This window comes from Primulina huaijiensis, chromosome 3, assembly GCF_012295235.1.
Source record: "Primulina huaijiensis isolate GDHJ02 chromosome 3, ASM1229523v2, whole genome shotgun sequence".
NCBI classification, from domain to species: Eukaryota; Viridiplantae; Streptophyta; class Magnoliopsida; order Lamiales; family Gesneriaceae; genus Primulina; species Primulina huaijiensis.
Genome location: NC_133308.1, coordinates 20817984 through 20844336, shown reverse-complemented (window position 1 = coordinate 20844336; position 26353 = coordinate 20817984). Strand labels below are relative to the sequence as shown.

The 26353-nt window shown below is 34.7% G+C and overlaps 4 protein-coding genes, 1 long non-coding RNA gene and 1 pseudogene across 6 annotated transcripts in view; 1 reads left to right on the top strand and 5 right to left on the bottom strand.

Moving 5' to 3' along the window:
• Positions 1-685: 685 nt before the first annotated feature.
• On the bottom strand, positions 686-4122 carry LOC140973655 (PI-PLC X domain-containing protein At5g67130-like). The gene is made up of 9 exons (XM_073436630.1): positions 3919-4122; positions 3756-3834; positions 3500-3622; positions 3218-3355; positions 2156-2254; positions 1699-2002; positions 1382-1605; positions 1185-1271; positions 686-1084 (listed from the first exon to the last, which is right to left on the bottom strand). Coding segments are annotated over exons 1-9 (1212 nt in total). The 5' UTR covers positions 3921-4122; the 3' UTR covers positions 686-928.
• A 2288-nt stretch (positions 4123-6410) lies between these two features.
• On the top strand, positions 6411-11071 carry LOC140973656 (probable receptor-like protein kinase At1g49730; annotated as a pseudogene).
• Positions 11072-11692: 621 nt separating this feature from the next.
• LOC140973654 (uncharacterized) lies at positions 11693-14590 on the bottom strand. The gene is made up of 2 exons (XM_073436629.1): positions 14422-14590; positions 11693-13558 (listed from the first exon to the last, which is right to left on the bottom strand). The coding sequence occupies exon 2, from the start codon at positions 13525-13527 to the stop codon at positions 11953-11955; it is 1575 nt and encodes a 524-aa protein (XP_073292730.1). The 5' UTR covers positions 13528-13558; positions 14422-14590; the 3' UTR covers positions 11693-11952.
• Positions 14591-15405: 815 nt separating this feature from the next.
• On the bottom strand, positions 15406-17993 carry LOC140973653 (thioredoxin M3, chloroplastic-like). The gene is made up of 2 exons (XM_073436628.1): positions 17589-17993; positions 15406-16116 (listed from the first exon to the last, which is right to left on the bottom strand). The coding sequence occupies exons 1-2, from the start codon at positions 17785-17787 to the stop codon at positions 15797-15799; spliced, it is 519 nt and encodes a 172-aa protein (XP_073292729.1). The 5' UTR covers positions 17788-17993; the 3' UTR covers positions 15406-15796.
• Positions 17994-19848: 1855 nt separating this feature from the next.
• On the bottom strand, positions 19849-20671 carry LOC140972233 (uncharacterized). The gene is made up of 3 exons (XR_012174476.1): positions 20592-20671; positions 20349-20423; positions 19849-19979 (listed from the first exon to the last, which is right to left on the bottom strand). It is a non-coding gene; the product is annotated as an uncharacterized lncRNA (long non-coding RNA).
• Positions 20672-22690: 2019 nt separating this feature from the next.
• LOC140972231 (methylcrotonoyl-CoA carboxylase beta chain, mitochondrial-like) overlaps positions 22691-26353 on the bottom strand; it is a 7216-nt gene continuing 3553 nt past the window's right edge. For both annotated transcript variants that reach the window (XM_073434683.1, XM_073434682.1), the window contains exon 4: positions 22691-22778. In XM_073434683.1, coding sequence (XP_073290784.1) covers positions 22769-22778 — 10 coding nt within the window. In that variant the 3' untranslated portion in view covers positions 22691-22768. The remainder of the gene's footprint in view (positions 22779-26353) is intronic.

Sequence of the window (26353 nt, the reverse complement as noted above, 5' to 3'; positions counted from 1 at the left end):
ACATTAAGAATATGTTGAATTTCAACCGTGTTTCTATTATTGATGTTAATACCACCTTAAGCTACTTCTTCTAAAATCTTTAAATTAAATTATGTAATTCCCTTTTTCCTTAGTAAGATAGTAAGTTAAGATTTATATAATTATAAGACAAAAATAAGTTATGATGAAGAAAAAGTGAAAAGTTCAAATTGTATGATATGAGGGATCTCATCATGCTCCATCATACCCTGCAGGATCCAAAGAAATTGCACCACATGGATAAAATTAAAACTCACATCATACAATTTGAGATCATGCCCTCCATTACTTGGAAGTTGCGTAGCTTGTGCATACTAGCTGTGCAGGAAACGGTTCTAGAACTAAAGGGCACGCATGGATTCGCTAACACAATTGCTTCGCAACTTCCAAGTAATTCATCCCAAAGATGGGGTCGGGAAAAGCGAGTTGGGGGTTTAACAAAAAAATTGAAATTTGATGTCATTAGAGATAATAAAAATAAAATAGAATGACGTGATTAATATATTATTTGATGTAAATAATTGGATGTGGTTAAAAAGGGCATCTATCCAAGTCTTTAAAATAAATTAAACATGGAACAAGGAACGAAATATTCCTATCGTGGAACAATTGGATTGAAAGATATATAAGCATCCAAATCTACCACCAGAAACGGGTTCACAAACTTACAGGAATCAAGAATTGGTCATAAATGAAGAATATGTAAGCCTTCTCTCAACCACCAAAAAAGAAAAAGAATAGTTATATTTTTAATTTCTGTTTGCAAACTCGTGCCTTAAAACTCTTATATTAACAATTCAATGATTCGTTTTGTCAGCTGATGTCACACCTACTATAGTAATATATTCCAAAAATATATTCTCTGCGTGATAAGATGCCATGTCACACCAATTTTCATTGATATTGGTGTTCACATTGATAAAATTGCTGTAAGAAGTAGACTGCACATCCATTTCAATTGGGAGGGTCTGCTATCAATTTTCCCGAAACTGGTCACGGTTTTCGCTGCTGCACCCGGAGCGATGCTCGGTTGAGGTGGTTCACATACTCCGAAAGTCATGTTTTCCTACATTAGGATTATCCACGGTTGGTAACACAATGGCTCCGGGTTATAATAAGCTCGTGAAGTATGGTATAATAAAGAAAGCTGCAATAGAAATGCAAACCTTGCAAGATGATATACTTTTGCAGCCACAAACTAGTTGACCATTTGCCATATCTACGGCTTCAGACACTCCTCCTCCATCACTTCTCTGCAAGGTTTACGTAGTAAAAATTGTTGTGTACTTGAAATATGTGGTACTTGGTGGTCATAACGAGTTTATTCGAGTTAAATTTTGATAAAATTAAATATATGCTTTACCTTATAAAAATCAACTGCAATAAAATTAGGCCACCTTCTGCCATCTGCTTGTTCACATGTGTTCATCATGCTAATCAATGGGGCTGAGTTGTGTTTGCATGCGGTTGCCACATCAGGGTTGTCTGGAAAGTAGTTCATTAGGACAAGGGACCTTGACGTTAGATTCATTGCCTGTGATTCTGCACGATTAGGACATGATCCAGCTACCATTCCACCTTTGCCATCTGCAAGTTTTTATAATTCAAAGGAGAGATCTTCGAATATTTTACTCGGCAAAATCAATTTGGGATAGATATTAGATTGAATAAGAGGCTTACATTGATTTTCTACAACGTATCTCCATTCATAAGCAATGCCTTCTGTAGATTCCTTGGAAGATTTAGAAGTGAAGACTACCAAACGTTGATTCTGTCTCACCATATCATCAACTTTGGGCCAATCCTGACCATTTGTTGGCATTCGGGATACAGGAAACCAATACTTACTTAAGCCAGAGGCATTAAATACATTCGTCAGGCCCTTGGGAGATGTAACATAATCTTCAATTATTATGGTGACTATTTCAGAAGGATTTGACTCGAGAAACAACTGGACCTCTTTCAAAACATTTATAGCAGGTTGCTGGGAAGCATTATCAATAGATTAGAATGACATAAATCAAGAATATATTGTCTATTGATAGTACACTTGATGTTGCATCTGAAAAAATGGAATGAAGTGGTTCATGATGAACGACCCAATAGTGAAGTGATATCTGAGCGATCATATACTTACGAAAGCAGTGTAGTTGTAGCACCTTCCCCCGAATGAGTGACATAACCAGACATCATTTTCAAAATCATACATATCAAGCATCAACCCTCTAACTCCATTCTGCATTTCATTAGTCCAAAGAAAGTTTTGTATTATGTAATTAGTATAGTATTATTGCATTGGAAAAAAGAATCACATCATCTCGTTCAGAGGTTTCAATAATGTTTGACTATTTATAGGTTGTCTTGAATAAGTAGAGCTCATGTTAACACCAGTGCAGGAAAATTGTAACATGAGAAAAACATTTAAATACTGGAAACAAGTTATGAACTCAGGGCACGCTAAGATATTATAAATGTAGTCTTCCAATTCCTAAATGTTTTCGTTTGGACATGGACGACAACCTGGTGAGGATTTATCAACAGTTTTCACCATCTTTTGCAGAGTCAGCTCATCCTGGATAATGGCTTAATTTTCAATTCAGAACTGACACATGTTAAGGACGAACTCTCCATGTTGATTACAAGACAAGCATGTTTTAAAATTTCATAATAGGAGAGTATTTAATTGATACATTTTATGCCCAAAAAAGGTAGGAAATATTTCACATTTCAGCAATTTTATTACCTCAGTGATAGCTACTTCTGATCTATTATAAACTATATTCGATGTTACCATGGTGATCCAATCAGGTCATAGTCTTAAAGTTATTAAAAAACCCTGAATTTCTGACTTTTCTTTTAGTAAACGCGAAGTTACTACTTGCTAGTGTTCACCTACCCCTGCATTGTAAAACAAAGAAGTCTAATAAGCATGTAGAGTTTTCACACTTGACCATTAAATAACATTTGAAAGATGTCCAGACAATCAATAATGCTATACAAATAGCTTGAAACTGTAAACCCACCATCCTCATTCAATCTACAAAAGTCATGGACAAATGACACTGCCACAATGTTATACGAGATATTTCTAATGTATACCCCCCTTACTAAAAATCTGGCAACAGCACATGCTAGCAAGATACAAATACCAGAAGAATATTCCAAGACACGGAGAGGTTCAAAAAAGCAAACGTTTTACATGGAGCTGATTAGTTATGGAGTCCTGCTGATTTTGCGGAGATAAAATGACACTTCCAGTCGCAGATCTCTCTCCCAATCTAGCAAATGAATTGTGCGTTGTTAGCCACGTGTACCGATTAAACGGCAAGTCTTTCACCTGAAAAATCGATCGCATCAAAACCAATCACTGCACAGCTAAAAACAACAAGTTAAGGGAAAACATTTACGTAATCAAACACTTCAAATCTCCAAAGTACGACACACAGACACGCATTGGATTGTAAACGGAAATCAACTATACCTTCGAGAGAGGATCGATAGGCTGAATTCGCGTGCACCGCGGCCTGACATTGCCATTTGCCAGGCAAGTCTCGCAATGCAGCCCTGAGTCGCAATTTTTGTTCGCGACGCACGTTTCTCCTTGCTGTAACCGTTCACAAAAACAATAAAATCGTAACTGACGGTAAAAAAATAAGATCCACAAGATGTAATTCTGCAATTTTAGCTGTTTTCCTTCCTTTTTGCTATGAATCGGAAAGAAAAAGCACGAAAAATACCTTATTAGCTGCTGAATAGCCGAAGAACAACGTCGCCGAGAGGAACAGAATCCGTACATAGAAATTCATAAATCCGAACCTGAGTAAAAATAGGAAGAACTATTCGTAAGCAAGTATATAGAACTGGAACATAAGCAAAATCTAAACAGGAAAACGCATTTACATGTATGCGTAAATCGATCGAACTTGTGCGTCAATGATGCAATTGATTTCTTTCACGAAAACACAAAAGTGAAAACGGAAACTTTTGTGTGACTTTTTGCAGTTTCAGTAAAAGGGGAGAAGAGAGATTTCAGATAAACTGAAAATGACTCGTCCATTTATACGAACTGCTGAGGCTCGCGCGCTCAACGCACACCGGTCATACACCATATGTTATCGGTATGGGTTACAAAGATTATATATTTGTTTTGAAATTCTAAATTATTCATGCACTTTATTTATAATTTTTTTTTCAAAAATATATTTAGGATAATTTTGTAATTTTAAATGCAATTTGTAATCCGATTATACATGTAACATAACTCATATTATATTATATTAGTGATCTTGAATGTGTTGCGTGTTCGTACAATATTTTTTATAATTAATTTAATTTATATTTTTATAATTCGTTTTTATGAGGTGAGAATCATGTACTACAACAATAGTTTGCAAATCAAATATATAAATTGCACTGAACAATTCTCACGCAACAGGCTCGTCCGAGAAAATATTGACAAGAACAGTCGAACTCCTAACAACTTACCAAATGCTAGCATATTCCACCAACTCAAACACTTCTTGAACACTTTTATGACAATTCATTAGTTTTATGGATTGTCAATGCGTTTTGATACCAATTCTACCGGTTTACTTTAAATTTAGGAAGAAATTTGCATGTAAATATTGGAGTAATCTAAAACATGGTACGATTTATGCATGATAATTATAATTTTTCTGATATTAAAAAAGTCAATTTAATTACTTGGCCCTTTTTTTTTCAACCTTGGGAATCCGACGACTGCTATTTTTCGGTGTGTGGTATGGATAAACCCAAAATTACTCCACCATTATTGCCTTTCCATTATTGCATTTATAGCTTGAGGATAACACCAAAATCGTGGGGGAAAAACTTGTGTGAGACGGTTTCATCGGTCGTATTTTGTGAGACGGATATTTTATTTGGGTCATCCATGAAAAAGTATTACTTTTTATGCTAAGAGTATTATTTTTTATTGTGAATATCAGTAGAATTGACTCGTCTCACAGATGAAGATTCGTGAGATCGTCTCACAAGAGACCTACTCAAACTGTGGTACCTCATAATATTACGAGGGACTTGCCGTTTCTTGGAATCATCATAATAGCCAATTTTGTATGAACTCTTGCACCATGAAATTAGTCACATTTCCAATTGTAATCAAAGTTTTCTTTTTAATATGCATATTAGGATTGTTCAGAAATATATAATTATCTGTTCAAGATTTAGATGAAAATTGCCAACTCATTAGAGTAAAATCAATTTTAAAAAAAAAAGAAGCCAATTATCAGTATAACTATAATTCAAAATTTTATCTTCGAATTATGTATTTAAATAAATCGTATTAAAATTGTCTGCAATAAATACCAGAATATTTCTTATTAATTTTTATTATCATTATGATAATTGCATAGAGCAAATGAGACTGGAGTTTGTTTGGGAGAGAACTAATTTAATAAGAAGACTTATATTTTTTATATGTTAAATTAAATTAAATAAACTTGTCAATGTAAATCTTGTTTTTTAAAAACTTAAACCTTAAGCTCGATAGAATCAAATCGACCAAAATCAAAACTCTAAGTTCGATTCAATTTAGTTATTAAATAGACTTTGGTTTGACTTGCATTTTAATAAAACCAATAAATTTAGCACAGTTTTTTCTATAAACAAACCAAATAGCATCCAAATACATATTCCCAAAAAAAAAAAAAAAGAACATTAGAAAGACTCATAATTTTTTATCAAAGAAAAATTCATAAATTCTAGTTAATTGTGGATCCACTGCACAAATCCGAGATATGGTTCCAAACTTGTTATTCTTGTCAGTATTATGTGACATGCGATGCATGTCATATTCAAATTTTTTTTTTGTTTGATAATTTTTGTGTAAAAATATATATTATTTTAGAGTAAGTCTCTTGTGAGACGGTCTCACGAATCTTTATCTGTGAGACGGGTCAACCCTATCGATATTCACAATAAAAAGTAATACTCTTAGCATAAAAAATAATATTTTTTCATGAATGACCCAAATAAGATATCCGTCTCACAAAATACGATTTGTGATACCGTATCACACAAATTTTTGTCATTATTTTATTATGATATGATACTTATAAATAATTTATTAGATAAGATTTATTCATATAGTTTGAAATTAGTGAAAATTTAAGAAAAAATCGGAAAAAGATAAAGAGATTTATACAAATGCTAATAAATGTATGTCAGCAAAGTTAGCTAACGAATATGATGAAGTGTAAAATCGTAAAAAAATTTGATATCACATTGACATACCAAAATTAATTAACACCAAAGTTTAAATTTAATAATATAATATAAATTTTAAATGAGCTATAAATTGGCGTTTTAATTAGAGTATTAACACAATTAGAAAGGTTTTGAAGTGTAAATTAAGAACAAAAAAGAAAGTGGTCAAATTCCGCTTACACTTCCATTTTCCGTTTCCAGAATCTCATACCCCACCCCACTCGACCCTGTCTGCTTCAAGGATTCACCGCAGATTCTTCCCTCAATGCACTAGAATACGTCGGCGCTGAAGCTTCACTCTTCAGTCTCTCTTTGCGGGCCCGCTTTTTTTGGCCATGGAATCGTGCAGACAGGAAGCATTTCTGGGTCTAATGCTAGCTCTGGTCTTTCTTGAAATGCGGCTTTATGCAACGATGGCTGCTGCTCTTGGTGAGTCCCTTCGTGTGTTGTGGCCTCTCGTAGTGAGTGGTGAATGAATTGAGTGTTTTGTGATGTGGGTCATTATAAATCTAGTAAAGTTTCGATTTTTAGTTGGTTTCTCAGTTAATTTGCATTTGCATTATGCTTTATTTCAGGGGATTTTAATGCTGGGCTTGCTTTTAATTTGTTTGAGGAAAATGCATTCCTGTGTTGTATGCATGTGTGGTTCATGAATTAGAATTGAATATGGATGTGTTTGAACGGAGGCAGCTTGAAAATTAGTTAAACATTGCTATTTCTCGATGCTGCACTTGAAGCACGAATTTACAAATGACCAAATGGCAATACTAGTATGGTTTTCCATTTTCTTTGTTTATTTTCTTCATTTTTTTTACTGCTTTTGGTTTAAATTTGGATGGATGAGTTGTGCTTTTTATGTAATCAAAGCTTTCCTGGTGTTTGTTATTTTGTTTGGCTTTTTTCGGGAGAGAATCACCATTTCCTTTTAATAATATGAAAACTACCATATCAGGTATTCATGACTGTTATAATTTCCGAAGTAAAGTTAAATATTGTGGATAATAAATTTCCCAAGAAAAGTTTATCATCACATGTCACCTATTTTGCGACTCTCCCAGCTTTTACTTCTTTATGTTTTTATCCCTCCTTTTTGTATTTCCAAGTTTTCTGGGGAAATGATGCTTAAATAAAGGCAAGGTGTTATTGAGTGAATGTCATTATCGAATCATAGCAATGTCGACGAGTTTCACGTGCGAGTAGCATGTCCATGTTTTGAAGCATATTGATGTAAAATATTTAATGTGATCGCATTGTTGCTGCCTTTTTTTTTTTTTTTTTTTTTTTTATTCAATAATTCTTTAAGATACGAAACTTATCTGTTATTGTTTTGAAAATCTACCTACTTTCTTGAAAATCATTGCCTGATTGCCATATGGTTTTGTTTCTTCTCACGTTTGCAGATTGCCCCTTGGACTTGAGCTCTTCTAATTTTACACTAGCTGCCTCCCTGTGCTCCAACCAAGATGACAGAGGAAAGTGTTGCCGATACATTAATGCAGTAATTGCTGTTTCCGTTTCTCAGTATACAAATTCAACAAGTAACTGGGGGATAACTTCGGATTTATCTGAGATCTGCCTCCGTGACATATCCAAAACTTTTCAAATATATGGAGTAACAAGAAATGCAATAGTTACCTGTGGCTTCGGGACAAAAATACCCGTTAATTACGACTGCCAAGGTCTATCAAATGTTTCGCAAATGCAGCAGACTCCAAAGTTTAGTGATGTTGTGGAAAACTGCTAGGTGCCTTTATCAGAGGACATTACTTAGTGTTTGAATGCCAGTATTATATATCTTCGGAATCTTCTAGGGCCGGTAGATAATGTGACATTGAGTACTTGTAGGGATGCATCTTTTATTGCAATTGCAAGCCAACTTGATCAACCATTGATGTCGCAAGCTGTTTCTTTGGAGTTCAAGGGCTTCTCAAGCCTCCAGGCATGAAAATCGCGAAATTTCCTGACTTTTTGGTTACTTTGCTGAATAGTTCATATACTTTGTTTGTTTAGTTTCGTTGTAATTTTTTCTTCCAATTTTAGGGTCAGCTGCTACTTTGCTTCTCCCTCAGGCATCTCCAACCCCACCAATTGCTGCTAGTCCGACTCAGCTTTCCTTGATAGCATCTTTTAAGGAAAAAGTTAGTCCTTACCACATTACACTAGTTCCTGCCATAGGTATTGCAGTAACAATATTAACTGTGGCGATGCTGGTAGTCTTTGTTATCCTCATCCGTCGAAAAAGCGAAGAGCTGGAGAGCACTAGTATGAATGATAAGACATTCCCAAAAGCCATTCGTCCATCCTCCAAAAAATTTCAGGATGGTATGTGGTAGAAGTCAAAGCATTTATTCTAGAATGAAATATGATATTATTAAGATTATGATATGCTTTTTATATAATTCTTCTGCACAGGTTACCTGTCATATTTATTCCAAAATATTTCACTGTATAAAAGAAGTGATAAATGTAATATAAATTAAGAGATTTTCAATAGAGCTTTAACCATTGGTCATTGTGCTGTAAATCTAGCATTACATTATGGATGATGGGCTTTTACGACTGAACTAAGTAAGTTTCATATTTTGTTGCATTTTCTCCACTATTATGTTGCAGCATCTATATTCAACTGTGTGCTTTAGTTTCTTCCCAGAGTATGCTATCTTATTTTGGCGTCAAAACTATGGCAAGATATTTTCATGTAGCATATAATCCTAATCTTTTTGTTGGTGAATGTATTACAATTATGTGAAGGTCCGCCCTGCATGTTTAGAAAATTCAGCTACAAAGAGATAAAGAAGGCTACAAACAACTTTAACACCATAATTGGTCAAGGGGGATTTGGAGGCGTGTACAAAGCTGAGTTTCCAGGTAGATTAGTTGCAGCAGTGAAGAAGATGAGCAAAGTTTCGAAGCAGGCAGAGGAAGAGTTTTGCAGAGAACTAGAGCTCCTTGCTTGTCTACACCATCGTCATCTTGTTGCTCTGATGGGTTTCTCTATTGAAAGAAATGAAAGGTAACACATTGAAATATTTCCTTATTTATCTTCTATCATGCATCAAAAGTTATATGCCACATTTAGTTGAAAATGCCAGAGAAGTATAATTCCAGTAACATATTTGATGGCAGGTTTCTTGTTTACGAATTTATGGGAAATGGGAGCCTAATGGATCATCTTCATAGTATGTTTCTTTTCAAACTTAATGTCTGGTGTTATAACAATGCATATGCAAAGGATTCTTGGTCGACATACTAAGTGCCTAATTGTTTTTGTTCAGCATAAGGTAGAACTCCTCTGAGCTGGAGTACAAGAATTCAAATTGCTATTGATGTGGCGAATGCATTGGTAAATTCTGGGATTATGCTGACCTACACAGATCTCATATTTTTATAGTGTTTTTAATCTTTCAGATTTGTTGGTGATAACGTTTTCTTGTGCAGGAATACCTCCACTTCTATTGCAATCCCCCTCTTTGCCATAGAGATATTAAGTCAGAGCAATATATTGTTAGATGAAAAATGTGTTGCTAGTTGAGATAATTTATGTTTTATGAAATGAAGGATCTTTTTGTTTTCTGGTCTCATTACAGAAACAGTGGTTTAGGTGGTTAATAGCTTTTATGTGTGTCTTTGATCCTATGCTTTTGTTAACTGTCACATTTTGCAACATGCTTAATTGTCCTCATGTTTGCTTGATCCTTCGAGGAAATATACTCATCCAGGTATTACTTGCGTTATCAATTGCCCAGGTTGCTGATTTTGGCCTTGCACATGCTTCAAAAGATGGTTCTATTTGCTTTGAACCTGTTAACACCGATATACGAGGAACTCCAGGTTTAATAAAATTACATCCAATGCTATATATACTCGAGATACTAAAATTTAAATATTGTCAGGTTATATGGATCCAGAGTATGTAACAACACGAGCTAACAGAAAAAAGTGATGTCGACAGTTTTGGAGTTGTTTTATTAGAGCTAATTACCGGAAGACGTGTAATACAAGATAACAAGAACTTGGTTGAGTCGTCCCAAGTGTTTTTGGCTTCAGAGTTGAGGATAACCTAGCTCGTGGACCTGAATCTTGGTGATGAGTACGACTTTGATCAACTTCAAACCATAGTAGCAATTATTAGATGGTGTACTGAAAGAGAAGGGAGGGCCAGGCCTTCAATCAAGCAAGTTCTCAGGCTTTTATATGAAAGTACAGACCCTTTACATGGTGATTTTGTCGAAGCAGTGGAGGATGAAGAAACTGGAAGTAGGGGAAGGAAAAGTAGAGGCAAGAATATGCAGTGCCCACCTTCTTCTTCGAGCACATCTAGGTCATATTGGAGCCGAACCTTCCTCTTGGAAACGAGCCCCCCTCAGTCGCCGAACAATATTCCCTCCATTTAAGGTTTACATTTCAAGGTTATCTGTGTGTGTTTCTAGTTGAGAATATGATTCTAAGCCAACTTAGAATGGACAGAGACGGCTAAGTTTCCTTTATGTCGTCGAAATTGTTCGCTCGAAATTTGCGGAGCATTACAAAAGAAGAGCAAGTGCCGAGGGTAAGAAACTGTATGTATCTTGATATTCTTGGGTGAAAATTGTTTGAGGCAAGTGTCCATAGCCTGAAGGGGATCACACGGGCAGCAATAAGTTGAATGACAGTAATCACATTACACCAAATAAGAATATATAATCTTCCTTCTTGATGTTTATTTAGTCTTTCAGACGGTTGAAATTTTGTCAAAAAATGGTCTACCTTTGTGTAACCTGCACATTTATTTTTGAAGTTTGGTATCGCTGACTTCGTAATTATTTTATTGCAGTTTGTAACTATTGATATGATTTTTTGTAAAAACACGAACTTGCAATCATGTTAAAAATTATTTGTGATTTGTATACATAACACGTGAATATAATTTATCAATTCCATTATAGTAAATATAAGTATAATTTGTTTTGCACGATAAGAGTAAAATAAATTTGTTTGAAGGGATATAGATGATATCAGTTTTGATATCCTGCACACCTATCGTGCACACCTATGTGAGCACCGATGAGGTGTCATTCATCCATTGGATGTGATGAAATATAGAAAAATTACGCATCCAATGAATGAGTGACATCTCATCGGTGCTCACATAGGTGTGTGCAGTAGGTGTGCAGGATATCAAAACTGTAGATGATATTGTCGTTTTTTTAAAAAATGGTCGTATCAACCTCCCACATAGTATTTTGGGTAACTTTTTTTTATATTAGTGTAGAAGAATATAAACATCCAACTAAGTTGGCCTTTGTTTCCTTTTGCCCCCCAAAAATAAGCGTCGGATTCTGACAAATATTCCTTCCACTTTGTGTTGAGAGGCAGAAGCATAAATTAAAATAGAATCATTGCTGGTTTCCCACTTCATGCCAAACTGAAGCAGTTGCCAAAAAAAAAAAAAAAACTGTCATCTTTCGTTATATAAATTGATATGAAAGTAAATATACAGAGATTTCAGTTTAGTCATGATTCGTCCCTCAAGTCCACGTAAAATACCTTTGACGATACTAAGTTAGGAAAACATGATACAGAGTCTCATTGCGTTGACTCGACTAAAATAAAACTTCGAGTATATCATAGAACATGATAAGGGAGGAGCAACGAGCCACCTTTCTTAGGGGACGATATCGAGCCAAAAGCGAGAAGTGAGGTTTTCTTCTAGCCATCAACAGCAATAAGAAACTTCCGTTTAGTTGCAGGTTCCTCTTGCAACATCACGACGTCCCCCATCTTTTCTATCAGTTCCTCAAGATGATTCACACCAAAGGTTTGATAATTGAGAGGTCTTTTGTATCGTTGCTGGTATATCTCCTCAAAACAACCAAGAAAAATTCGACAGGAGTAGCTCACTAAAATTTCTTGGAGTTCATACTTGAACTTGTCGAGGCTTTGATCAATTCGGAAAGGACCATTCATCTCCAAATTAGACTTCTCCCTTGCCACTGCATCATCATTTTCACCAAGAACAACCCTCTCATCATCGGAAAACTCATCTGAAGACCCAGCTCCAGCCATCACACCATGGCTGTTATCCTCCTGGACCCCTTTTCCTTTCTTATTATCCCTCCTTGCCAATATCAGCGGAGGAGAACCAACAGGTATGCATTTCGAGTTCCTCAGGCAGACAAATTTCTTTTGGCTTTTTCCCTCAATAGCAATCACATCAGCCATTTTCTTGAGAAGACTGACGAGCTTCATAGCGCCATATTCAGAAACGTACAGAGGCCTCCCATAAATTTTCTGGTATTCTGATGGAAGACGTGTTAGAGGTAAACCACCACCAGCCAACTCAAGCAACTTCACCAGTTGTCCCTTCAAACCATTTAGATCTCCTGGTTGCACCCATGTCAAGTCATTCTGGTCGCAAGAAGTAAGACCACTGATTGAAATGTTCAGACCATTTGGAACACTACACGATATGGAGGTCGTCGGATTTTGAGGTGCTAATAATGAACTACTACAATATTCCGAAAGACACTGTGATGTCACTGAAAAATCTCTTGAATTGTAACAGCTTTTCGAGATCCCTCGGTACACTATTGATTCTTCTTCATTCTGCCCATCTACATAATCATTGATCTGGCATCCCATCAAGAAACTAGTAACCTCAGCACGAGGAGTAACGAGAGTCTTTTTAGGGGGCACAAAACCTTCCCCACGAGCAACACTAGGCCAATCCCAAACAAACCTACCCGCATTGCTTAGAGCAGACGAAACACCGACCCCAGAAGGAATAACGAGTATTATCGTGTATCCTCGTTGGCCAAGAATATGGAGAGCAGGAGCAAAATCAACATCCCCTGAGATCAGCATGATGGATGATGGTGGAGGATTGTCAAGAGCAAAAAGGAACATGTCAACCAAGATTGCTTTGTCAGCTGCATCCTTCCGCCCATTAGGGACGTCTATGAGTTTGACACCAGTTCTCTGGAATCCTTCTCTTAATCGCCTAGGAAAGGCATTGAAATCCCCATATGCAGAAAAAATTGTGACTGCTCCATCAATGACTGGATGGACTCGTAAGGCCATCCTAATGTTACCAGCCACATCTTCAGGCCGCACATCACTCGGCACGGGACAGTTCTCAATGTCCCAAAGAATAACCACAGGACCTTGCAACGAATTTCGCTTTTGATGCAAATGTGGTAAAGATGGATTTGCATTCGAAATTGCCAAATGTGTCAGCCCTTGTTCTGATTGCAATGCCAACATAGGTGCACTGGAGCTTGACATCACAGTTACAAAAATCTTGAATGACTTATACCTTCATGGCATTGATGAAAACAATATAAATAATCAGTGGAAAAAAATTTGAATAAAAAAACTCCAGCATCAAGACTAACATAAACAGTCCACTGTCCACTATACAATTAGGGTGGAACATATGATTCATCAGTCCATGAAGAAGTTGCACGAAAATTCTTTAGCTGCAGAGTCCAACTTGACTGAAGTTCTCTAATCAAGTATCTATGCACATAAACTATTATATTTTACATTTGTCTGTGTTAGAGTTACTCATGGGCATTCGAACTTGCAACGAGAAGAGATTATTTGTATCAAGTACACGATCTTTCTCAATAAAAAAAGTTAAGAGAATTGTGCATTTTCAGAGGAACGCTGTTGCTAAGTAGCTAGAAAAATAATTTCTAAGAACCCAAAGATAAGTTTAAAAGAAACCGAGTTGCTCTCGAAATCTAAAGCCAAACATGACTAAGAACATTTCAAATTCAGATGAAAAAGAACAAAGCTTAAACTCAGTTTTCAAGCACTCTTGAGACTAGTTACTACCCGACCCCATTATAGAATGAAATTTAAGAAGGCTACTCAGAAATCCGACCAATCATCACTATAACAACAAAGAAAAATTGAAGAATATGTTTTTTTTTTATTTCCAACAATTAAATAAACAGCTAAACCATATAGCGATTATAGATCCAATAAGGCTCAAAAAAGTGAAAAACAACTCAATCCAATAATCCATATCTATGAATGTCTACACACATGATGATTGCGCCAGCCAGAAAAGGAAGTGAACTTGTCCCGAGTCGACGAGGACTGAGAATTTTCGCCAAATAAGAAAAACAAACAATAATTTAATCGTAGGTGAGTTTGTAAAAATCTCTTTACCACCGGACTGACGAGGTGAGATTCCTATGTCGATGAAAGAAAGATTGCCCAAAATTAACAGGATTTGCTCATCAAGGTGGCGGCGGCTGCTCTTCGACGACGACGGAGAGGAATCACGAATTTTCCCGATGCGGCGGAGAAGAGGAAATAAGTATACATATATTTTTGAAGTTTTTAGAGAAATAGAGAGTATATATATTTTTACAAGCCGACTTGATTAGAGTTAAAAAAAAAAAAAAACAGTTTCTTATGATTAATTAATGAGACGGTCTCACGAATTTTTATCTTTGAGACGGGTTATATTCACAATAAAAAATAATACTCTTAACATAAAAAGTAATATTTTTTCATGGACGACCCAAATAAGAGATTCGTCTCACAAAATACGACTCGTGAGACCGTCTCACACAAATTTTTGCCTTAATTAATTCTCTCCATTTGTATCTTGGCAAAAACTTGTGATAGATGGTCTCACGGATCGTATTTTGTGAGACGGATCTCTTATTTGGGTCATCTATGAAAAAGTATTTTATGCTAAAAGTATTACTTTTTATTGTGAATATCGGTAGGGTTGACCCGTCTGACAGATAAAGATTCGTGAGATCGTCTCACAAGAAACCCACTCTTGTATATTATGTATTTGGTTGGTTATAATTAATGTGGATAATTGTTAGTTTCCAATTCTCGTTTGTCTTGTTTGTTATTATTCATTGAGTTCTTTTATATTAGGAAAAAGAAAGACATTTGCTCAATTGTGATGTTTAAATAAAGCCAAGAAAGATGAAATTTTAAAGTGTGGTGGTTTAAATTCTACTAAAAACAGTTCTTTTTTTTCAATTTTTTTTTATTAAGAAAGAAAAACCATTGTGCATGCGTTGCAATTGAATTATCATATATAAATTCTAAAGTGTATTAAAAATTTAGTACACATAATTTGAATCTTCGATGAACAAAAATGTGTCAAATAAAATGAAACAGAAACAGAAACAGAAACACATATATGTCTATACATATATATGATGAAAAATATATGAGTTCTTATTATTACATTGACTTTCCATCCTTTACCTGTGAAACATTTAAAATCAGTTAAATTCACAAAAAAAATGAATGTAGATACGTGAAGTAAATTTACAAGAAAGTTATAAAAGCCCAAAACACACTATTTCTGCAGATCCCACACTCGATTGAAAACAGTAACAAAGCAACTGATTTCAGTTCACATTCCTGAAAAAGTATTCACAAGTTTACCCAGAAGTGAGAGATGCCGCAACAGCGCAACAAGAGTCCTAGACAACTATAACATGACAATGTACATAAAATTCGTAACTCAGCACTCAGCATGATCGACGTCCCATCAAATTTTTGCACAGATTTATGAAGCCAGAACCCTGTCAATGGCGGCCATATAGAACTCCTTGGGCATGGTGCCCATAACAGACTCACGTTTCACGCCATCTTTAAACAGCAATACCACTGGTACAGCTTTAATCTCATAGTTCTCCGCAATCTGTGGATCACAATCTGCATCCAAGACAAAGCATTTTAGTTTTCCAGAGTAGTCTGTTGCTATTTCATCGATTACACGGTGAACCATATTGCAGGGCCCGCACCAACTGGCATAAAATTCAACGAGTACTGGGGTATCGCTGTTTAAAATTAGTTTATCCCACGAGATGCCAGTAACGACAGATGCTGCATGAAAAGAAAGGCCATTTAGAAAAGAATTAATTAATCCTAAGCCATTTTCAGGTAGAAAGCATATGGGATTTATATGCCAATAATTTTCTTGCAGTTGCAACAATACTTGCAAGCAGAGATGGAATTTGCATATCATAAGGACGATTTAGTGTTTTCTTTGGTTGAAATTATTTTTGAAATTTCATCTAATATCAGACACAGGAAACAATAAGAAGATAACTAATTATGAAGCAGGCAGCATTAGTTCATTTCTCACGGCATATCTTCCAACTTGAGTTCTATACAACCAACAAAACAACCTAATAATGAACCAGCAACCAATAAACAACGAAAAAATTCTTTTTTTGACATATAAAGTTGGGACTATCTATCGCATTAAATTGATTTAATATGGAGCTCCAAATTCCTATTATTCCACAGCTCAATCCAGATACCAAAACATATGAAGAAAATAGGAAGTTTCTAACCGAAGAATCACATAACCAGAAGTCAAAATCACTTTTCAAGACTCACGCATGTATTGTAGAAACAACTTGAAAATGCAATCAAAATTTTTTAAACCTGAATGTGTTCCATGTATTTACAGTTCACAGCATTCACATGCTTACACAGCTCCCTGTATATACAATTTGCATTCTTTTAATCTTGAGTATGATAATCATCTTAAAGGAAACGAAATGACAGACAAAGAAACTGATTATATTGAAGTTCAAGACTGAAGGTTATCCAGTTACTCAACATAAGGCCACTGATCACAACAGAGAAACAAAGGACCCCGATTTCAGGGGCTGTGGAGGAGGATGAAATGAGAACATATAAAGTTGAGGTGAAATAACCAATCAAGAGTCTGAACCAATATATTTTTCAACACCTCAGATATGAAATTATCAGTGTTTAAATCTGTGATTTTCAGACAACACAAGGTTTCAAAACAATGTAAGAAGCATATAATTTAAAATATTTATAATTGTAGAGAACTAATCAATTTTAAACCAGGGATTTCAGATTTTTACAAGGTGAGTCCACAATCATGCCACAGGAGGCTAGCCTTCTTAAGTTACCAATGAAGTATAGGTAAGCAAAATGAATCAATTAACTCAACATAAGTTTGATTTTTTTTTTCAGGGGCGAATTCCAAAGTCTGCCATAACATTTGTACAATGACAAAACTTTGTTTCTTTACGCCACATTTACATAGAAACCGAGTGGATCTTCACGTGGTCTCATCATAAACATCAGCTGTTTATTTGAAGTTTATGTCAACTCCATTACCAAATGAATCACACATCAAGCTTCATTAATGCATCCACTATCTCATAAGATCATCATAATACAATATATAAATCATTAGATCTTAAATCGAGATAGATGAATGAAAATCTCAATACAATACCAACGAATCCGATTAAAAAACATAACAAAAAAATCGCATTTCTCGAAGAATTTGAGCTGGGTATTCTGCATACCTTTGGTGTCACGAAGGCAGGAAACTCGTAACCGGGAGTGCAACTTCCGGGCGTTCCCGATTCTCTTCTCGGGCCCAAACGACAGCCCGAACCGGTAACTGGGATGCGATTGTCCCACTGAGATCGAAGAAACAACTGCAAATCGAGGACCCGTGACAGAAAATGGAAGAAAAGAGCAACAAGAACCGCGCGAAGCCATTTCAAGCGCAAGCAAAAAAACCCACAGCCCCTTTGAAAAATCTAAATGATGCCGTGTGATCTGTTCTCAAATGTAAAGATAAAATATACACATTTTCACGAAATACGTAAGTTTTGAATCGCCGCGTGCGTATTTGGAATCGAAGGAAGGAAAGCGATTGGGATAAAATCAACCAAGCTCCAAACAAAATAACAGGGATGTGAAAAGAATTTGGCACGTGGTGCCGTCGAGTTCGAAGTCGATGCTACACAATTTATTTGTTTTTCCAGAATTTTTGTCCAAACGATTGACTTTAAATATATTTTTTTTATTTAAAAAAATAAAAATCTATTTTAAAATAATTTCAAATTTACTCAATAATAATGTCTTATTTAAAATTTATTCTACTTTATCTAACTAATATATAAATGAATAATATATATATTTAACATCATATTAATCTATAGATTTCAAATTCATTCGTCAAACACAATCTAAAAGTTTTTACTACAAACTTTCCATGTTTATTTCAAATTATTATTTTGACTAATACGATGTTATAAGATATTTTGCAGGCAAATTATTAATTTAAAATATTTTATATTGTGATAAATCAAACTTAAGATTATTTCTCAGTCAATTTGTGATTTTGAAAAGTTCGATTTTCAAGTAAGAGCGTGGAATTTTGAAATGTTGCTGTAGTTTATCTTTTGACGTACCTGATCTTTATTGATGTTAAGATACCCTTATGTTTAGGGTAAGATTATTTGTGGAATCAATATTAAATTATAAGTACTTTTTTTAGAAAAATAATTGGACTTGGATCTAACCATTAGTTTGGATATTTTTGAGGTATGCTCTCCACTTGAAAGGTCATCATAGCCTCTATGCAGTATCAGTTGATACGACAAAATACCACAATCGACTTCTTAGTCGAAGTTTATATTAAAAAATAATTTTACGTGAGATCTATGTTTGGATCAATGATAATCATTAGATTTGTAACGAATATAATATCCCACTGTAAGATCTCGTTAACCGACAACTAGATCTCAACTGGGAGTTAAATAGTGACAAATTTAATCAACATTTTTTTTTGGGAAAAAAATAGAATTTTATGCATACCTCAATGCTGCATTTATGTGACTTTCTTCTGCTTCCCTAAGCAAATAAAAAATGAAATAAGTAGATATCAAATATAAGAAATGATTATTTCTCTTCAACTCAAAGTTCAGTAATTTACAAATATGAGATTATCAAACATATGCGTAGAACAGGCCAGGTTCTTGGCAATGTTTTGCTATGAGACAGAACAGTATACTTTGTGGTATATGAGATATGATACACCAACTAATTGTTATCTAACAGCATAGCACCGGGCGTCCTTAATCTCCGGGGATTACATTCTGAAAACCCCGAATTTGGTATCCTCGGGCTTACGATTCATGGAAGTAGCAACACAGAGGCCTAATATCTTTCTTGTATCTGCGGCCTGAAAATAAGTCATTTGGATCTTGAGAATAATGTTCTTCTAGGCTGAAAATAAGTCATTTGGATCTTGAGAATAGAGTTCTTCTAGGCTTCACTTGGGTGAGTTTTCTACACGCACGCGTGGGTGCATAAAAAAAAGTTAGAATCAACTCATTTTACTACTTTTGTTTTTAATTTTTAAGACATTGGGGCGACATTGGGTGTCTGTTCTATTTATTTCTACATGGTGTCTGTTCTGTCTAGTTTAGCTGTGTCTTGGTTAGAAAGTTCTGCTGCAGCCCCTATACTGCAATATCATGCCTGCCTCGATAATAGATGTTTTTTTAATAGTATTATGCCTATAGAATCTTCTAAAAATTTGTGGAATTTTCCTGTTAAACTCGATCTTTGTCCACTGCATGTGCTACAATCAGTTTTTACCAACAGAGTACATCCTAATTGAGGATGTCGTTTGCGTATCGCATGGTGCTATCAAATGAAATCTTCAACTCACAAAAAAAAAAAAGATATTTCAAGCATTTCAAACGAGGAAAAATCTTGAAAATGCTGCTGCAAGTTAAAAAAAAAAAAAAAAAAAGTGAAGAGGCTGCCTGATGTCCACCCATCACAGATATTCTGGCATTAGGCCAAAAGAACATGAAGTTAGGGCTGTGTGCACCCCCACACATTGCATAATTTCCAGCCCCAAAGCTTCCACTTACAATAACTGTAATCTTGGGAACCTACACCAAGTTCAGTTTAAAGAAAATTAGGCGCAGTTAGATTTCATTTCCCATTTGGACTTCTTAAAGGGCATAAATGAAATAAATCAAATGAAAAAAAATATAAAAGAACGACAAATCCAGGTCCACTGTATTGTTTGGTAAACGAGAGTTCGATTGAGCCGTGCAAAGGATGTGCCAGGAATGCAAATTCTCCAGAAAGCAATAAGGCCAGAAGAAGCATGCTTATAGCAAACAAGTTAAGATAAACTTACCTTTGCACAAAATACTGCCATCACCATTTTAGCACCGGATTTAGCAATACCATTTGCCTCAGAATAAGGCCAGAAGAAGCATGCTTATATAGCAGACAAGTTAAGATAAACTTACCTTTCCGCAAGATACTGCCATCACCATTTTAGCACCGGATTTAGCTATACCATTTTCCTCAGATTTGGAACCAACCTGCAACATTTTGAGAGATCGTCTTATTTTTAAAAATCTAGAGGGTACATAAAATTAAAAAACGTTTGTTAACAAAAAGGACTAACTGGTCTCATCACAATTTAGTATTTACTAAATTCAATGAGAACAAATGGACAAATATCAAGTTACTACAAATGTACAGCATACCATAAATCCCGTGATTTTTTGAAGAAAGATTAATGGGATGTTACGTTGAGTACACAACTCCATGAAATGGGCTCCTTTTAGACCAACTCCAATCCTAAGACTACAATAGTGTCAATCCTATCGTAACGTTAAAATAGTTGGTTCAACTCAACTCTCCAATTTGCGCTGAAATAGAGTTGCGCTATTTTCAACTCCACATGCATTTTAAATTTTTTTAATTTTTTTAAAGTGTTTTAGATTATTTTAATTGCTTAGTTTTTCAATTAAATAATAAAATTTATAAATTATTTTTTTAATAAATTTAATAAATATTAAATTAAGTTTATTTAAAATTTTGAAATTTTAATTATGAAAATTTTAATATTTTGATTTGAAAATAATTAAGTATAAAACTATAAATTTTAAAAACAACCAAATTAAATTATTAGTGCGTTAAAAATTGTACAAATTACAAACAACAAACATTACGGAACAACAAATAACAACGACAACAACTAAGAAATAACAAAATTACGAAACATGAAAAAAATTACGTAAAAGATAGATTGTTAGTAATAAGGTAAACCAGACCCCGATCCTCCAATATCTCCAAAATAAGATCCAAAGTTGTCGTTATCTTGACGTTCATCTTCAAGTCTTTTTTGCAAAATTTTTTGTTGTTGAATTCTAGTTTACTCACGCAGAGTTGGATCAGTAATTTTGCTCAAATCTTTGTATAAAATTATTTCATCCATATTTCTTTCCTCTTGTTCAAGTCTACTCTTTTGAAGGTCGTAGTTTTATTGTCTTTCGGCAGTTCCTTGTTTCAAAACATTCAAAAGCTCGCGATGTTGTTCTTCCATTTTGCGTTGAATTTGAGAAATTTCTTCATCTTTTTTCTTCTTTATTTTGGCTTTTTTCACTCCAATTGGTCTTTGAGAGCTGTAGTGGAAGTTTTTGCAAATCAGTACTTGCGATCTACAAATGCCAATGAATATTGGCAAACAACGAGGCTTCCCGGGGATGTTGGGAAGTCTCGATTGTATGCATTGGAAATGGAAAAATTGTCCTACTGTTTGGGCTGGACAATATACAGGTCGTAGTAGGTCACCAACAATTATTTTAGAAGCAGTGGCCGATTATGATATTTGGATATGGCATGCGTATTTTGGTATGCCTGGTTCAAATAATGACATCAATGTTTTGGAGACGTCAACTTTGTTTTCCGATTTGGCTCAAGGCATTGCTCCACCTGCTCATTGTACTATCTTTGGAAAAGAATATGATATTGGCTATTACTTAGCCGATGGTATCGATCCAAAGTGGTCAACTATTGTGCAAACTATTCGTGACCCACTTGGACCGAAAAAGAGATATTTTGCTATGAAACAAGAGTCATGCAGAAAAGATGTGGAACGTGTATTTGGTGTTCTTTAATCTCGATTTGCGATCGTGGCATCTCCAGCATGATCTTGGCGTAAAAACGATTTACATTACATAATGAAAGCTTGCATTATCATGCACAACATGATTATTGAAGATGAACGTGATCTTAGTGCACTAAATGCAATGAAAGCACCGACTTCAGACGTTAAAATGGTGGTCAATAACTAAAATGCCAGATTTCAAGAATTTTTCGTTCGTTATAAAAAAAATAAAAAATAGAGATGCTCACTATGAACTACGAAATACGTTAATTGAGCATTTGTGGGAATGATATAGTTCTTCAAATATTTAATATTGTGTTTGTGTTGTATTATTCATTTAATATTAAATGCTCGTGTTTTTTTAAATTCCAATGACTTGTATATTTTTTGCAAAGAATATTTTGATTAAATTTTTTTATATGACATAATTAATTCAAATAATTTGATTTTTTTATACGAAATAATTAATTCCAATTTTAATATATAAATTCTAAGATTTAAATATTATCGTATTATCAAACTATAAATAGTTATTAGGAAATATAAATATTAATGTTGAAATAAAAAAGAATATTCTGAGAATATTCTATTGTAGTGCGAAATGTAGTGCAATGGGTTGGAGATGATTTTGGTATAGCACTAATGTAGCGCAAAATGTAATGCAGAATATGGTGCAATGGGTTGGAGACGGCCTTAAAGCAGATTCGTTGAACAATATCCCATTGTTCCCAATTATTCCAACAGGCTGCCCAAAAATTCTAGCAAAGCCTGTCACAAGCGTCTGTTCATGGCAAAAGAAAATATAAAATATCTGTTGTGAAAAAGTAAAAATTTACGGTAAAAAAGTAAAAATCTCAAACTCTCAAAATTATCACACTACACACTTTATAATATTTTTCTCTCAACTCAATTGTGATTTTCTTCACAAATAAGAGATCTATTTATAGAAAATTTTTTACAAATAATCCAAAAATAAAATACATCATTACCTACATCATCACACACTAATTTTCAATATTCAACACCTAATTTTACCTAATTTTCAACATTCAACATTCACATTTTCAACACAAATATTTAACACATTTTTAAATAATTTTTCAACACTCCCCCTTGTGATGATGATCATAATGATTGTATACATTACGTGTTTTTATACTGCCTCGTTAAAAACCTTACTAGGAAAAACCCATTGGGATAAAAACCATAGTAAGGGAAAAAGAGTGCAGTCACGTAAACTCCCCCTCATGTTGACACGAACAATTCTTCACAAATTTCGTAGATTGCGCATCCCAATATTATATATGTGCTTTCTGAATATTGTCGTAGGAAGTGCCTTTGTGAAGAGATCTGATGAGTTTTCACTTGATTGAATGTGACGAACATCAATACATTTATTCTTCTCAAGCTCCTTGGTGAATGCGAAGAACTTAGGAGGAATATGTTTAGTTCTGTCGCTTTTTATGTATCCTTCTTTCATTTGAGCAACACATGCAGCATTATCTTCATATAGTATCACAGGCTTCTCGTCGAATGATAATCCGCATGAGATTTGGATATGTTGAGTCATTGATTTTAACCACACACATTCACGGCTTGCTTCATGTAGTGCAATAATCTCGGCATGATTTGATGAAGTTGTTACAAGTGTTTGTTTCTGTGAACGCCAAGAAATTGCAGTGCCTCCACGAGTAAATACATATCCAGTTTGAGAACGTGCTTTGTGTGGATCAGATAAGTATCCAGCATCGGCATAACCAATTATACTTGGATTAGCATCTTTTGAATACAAAAGTCCCAAGTCTGTCGTTCCTCGTAGATAACGGAATATATGTTTAATTCCGTTCCAATGTCTCTTTGTTGGATATGTGCTAAATCTTGCCAATAAATTTACGGCAAAAGATATATCAGGCCTTGTACAATTTGTAAGATACATAAGGGCACCGATAGCACTTAGATATGGTACTTCTGGACCAAGAATATCTTCATCATCTTCACATGGACGGAATGGATCCTTTTCTATGTTTAATGATCTAACAACCATTGGAGTACTTAAAGGATTTGATTTGTCCATATTAAAACGTTTAAGGATCTTTTCTGTATAATTTGTCTGGTGAACAAATATTCCACATTCTTTTTGTTCAATTTGTAAACCCAGACAATACTTGGTTTTTCCAAGATCCTTCATTTCAAATTCTTCTTTCAAGTATGACACAACTTCTTGAATTTCCTTATTTGTTCCAATGATGTTTAAATCATCAACATATACAGCAATAATTACGCATCCGGATGTTGTTTTCTTAATGAAAACACAAGGGCATATTGAATTATTTACATATCCCTTTTTCATCAAGTGATCACTTAGCCTATTATACCACATTCTGCCGGATTGCTTCAACCCATATAATGATCTTAGTAATTTCACAGAATAACATTCTCTGGGTTTTGAACTTTGTGCTTCAGGCATCTTAAATCCTTCAGGGATTTTCATATATATATTACTATCAAGTGATCCATATAAGTAGGCTGTAACAACATCCATAAGACGCATTTCTAAATTTTCAGATACTGCCAAGCTAATCAAATACCGAAACGTAATTGCATCCATCACAGGAGAATACGTTTCTTCATAATCAATTCCAGGCCTTTGAGAAAAACCTTGTGCAACAAGTCGAGCTTTATATCTTACTATTTCATTTTTCTCATTTCGCTTTCGAATAAAAACCCATTTGTATCCAACAGGTTTTACACCTTCAGGTGTAAGGACTATAGGTCCAAAAACATTACGTTTATTTAGCGAATCCAATTCAACCTGGATGGCATCTTTCCATTTTATCCAATCCTGCCGATTTTTACATTCACCAAAAGATTTTGGTTCATGATCTTCATTATCATTTATGATGTCGATTGCCACATTATAAGAAAATATATCATCAATTTCTTCTATATCTTTTCGGTTCCATATTTTTCCAGTATTAATATAATTGATAGAGATTTCATGATTCTCGTCAGTTTGTGGTTCTGACAAAACATTTTCATCATCATGTGTTTCTTCAGGAACATCATTCTCTATTTTGTGATCATTATGTGTTTCTTCAGGAACATCATTCTCTATTTTGTGATCATTGTGTTTCTCTATGAATTTTCTTTTTCGAGGATTTTTATCCTTGGAACCAACTGGCCTTCCACGCTTCAGGCGTTTAATGACATCATGACTATCTTCAATTTGTTTCTTCGGAATTTCAATTCGAGCAGGGGCATTTGCAGCATGTATATATGATTTAGTTACCCCTTTTGTGTCTGCAAATGCATCTGGTATTTGATTTGCTATTCTTTGCAAGTGCACAATTTGCTGTACATCTTTTTCACATTGTTTTGTTCTTGGATCCAGATGTAACAATGATGATACATACCATGTAATTTCTTTTTCGGTATGTTTCTGTTCTCCCCCTAACATTGGGAAGATTTCCTCATTAAAATGACAATCAGCAAAACGTGCTGTGAACACGTCGCCTGTCTGTGGTTCAAGATATCGAATGATCGATGGACTATCATAACCAATATAAATTCCAATCTTTCTTTGAGGTCCCATTTTCTTTCGTTGAGGTGGTGCAATAGGCACATACACCATACATCCAAAAATTCTCAGATGAGAAATGTCTGGTTCTTTACCAAATGCAAGCTGCAATGGGGAGTATTTATGATATGCACTTGGTCTGATGCGAATTAATGAAGCAGCATGTAAAATTGCATGTCCCCATATAGAAATAGGGAGCTTTGTTTTCATAATCATTGGTCTAGCAATCATTTGCAGACGTTTAATCAATGATTCAGCCAATCCATTTTGAGTATGTACATGAGCAACAGGATGCTCAACAATGATTCCCATAGACATACAATAATCATTGAAAGTCTGGGAAGTAAATTCACCAGCATTATCAAGTCTAATTTTCTTGATTGTATAATCGGGAAATTGATTCCTCAATTTTATTATTTGAGCAAGTAATCTTGCAAATGCAACATTTCGAGTTGACAATAAACATACATGTGACCATCTGCTGGAGGCATCAATCAATACCATAAAGTATCTGAATGGTCCACATGGTGGATGGATTGGTCCACAAATATCACCCTGAATACGTTCAAGAAACATTGGTGATTCAGTTTGGATTTTGGCTGGTGATGGTCTTATAATAAGTTTTCCAAGAGAACATGCTTTACATTGAAACTTATTATTCTGAAAGATCTTCTGGTCTTTCAATGGATGACCATGTGTATTTTCTATAATTCTTCGCATCATTGTTGAACCAGGATGTCCTAATCGATCATGCCAATTGGTTAATATTGAAGAATTAT

Excerpts from the sequence above, each read along its gene's own strand:
- LOC140973655 (XM_073436630.1), bottom strand. Across the intron at positions 3,356-3,499 it reads CTATCGATCCTCTCTCGAAG|GTGAAAGACTTGCCGTTTAA; the intron begins GTATAGTTGATT and ends TCGATTTTTCAG. Across the intron at positions 1,085-1,184 it reads AAAGTATATCATCTTGCAAG|GAAAACATGACTTTCGGAGT; the intron begins GTTTGCATTTCT and ends ATCCTAATGTAG.
- LOC140973654 (XM_073436629.1), bottom strand. The coding sequence starts at position 13,527 with ATGTCAAGCTCCAGTGCACCTATGTTGGCATTGCAATCAGAACAAGGG.
- LOC140973653 (XM_073436628.1), bottom strand. The coding sequence starts at position 17,787 with ATGGCTTCGCGCGGTTCTTGTTGCTCTTTTCTTCCATTTTCTGTCACG. Across the intron at positions 16,117-17,588 it reads CTGCCTTCGTGACACCAAAG|CATCTGTCGTTACTGGCATC; the intron begins GTATGCAGAATA and ends CTTTTCATGCAG.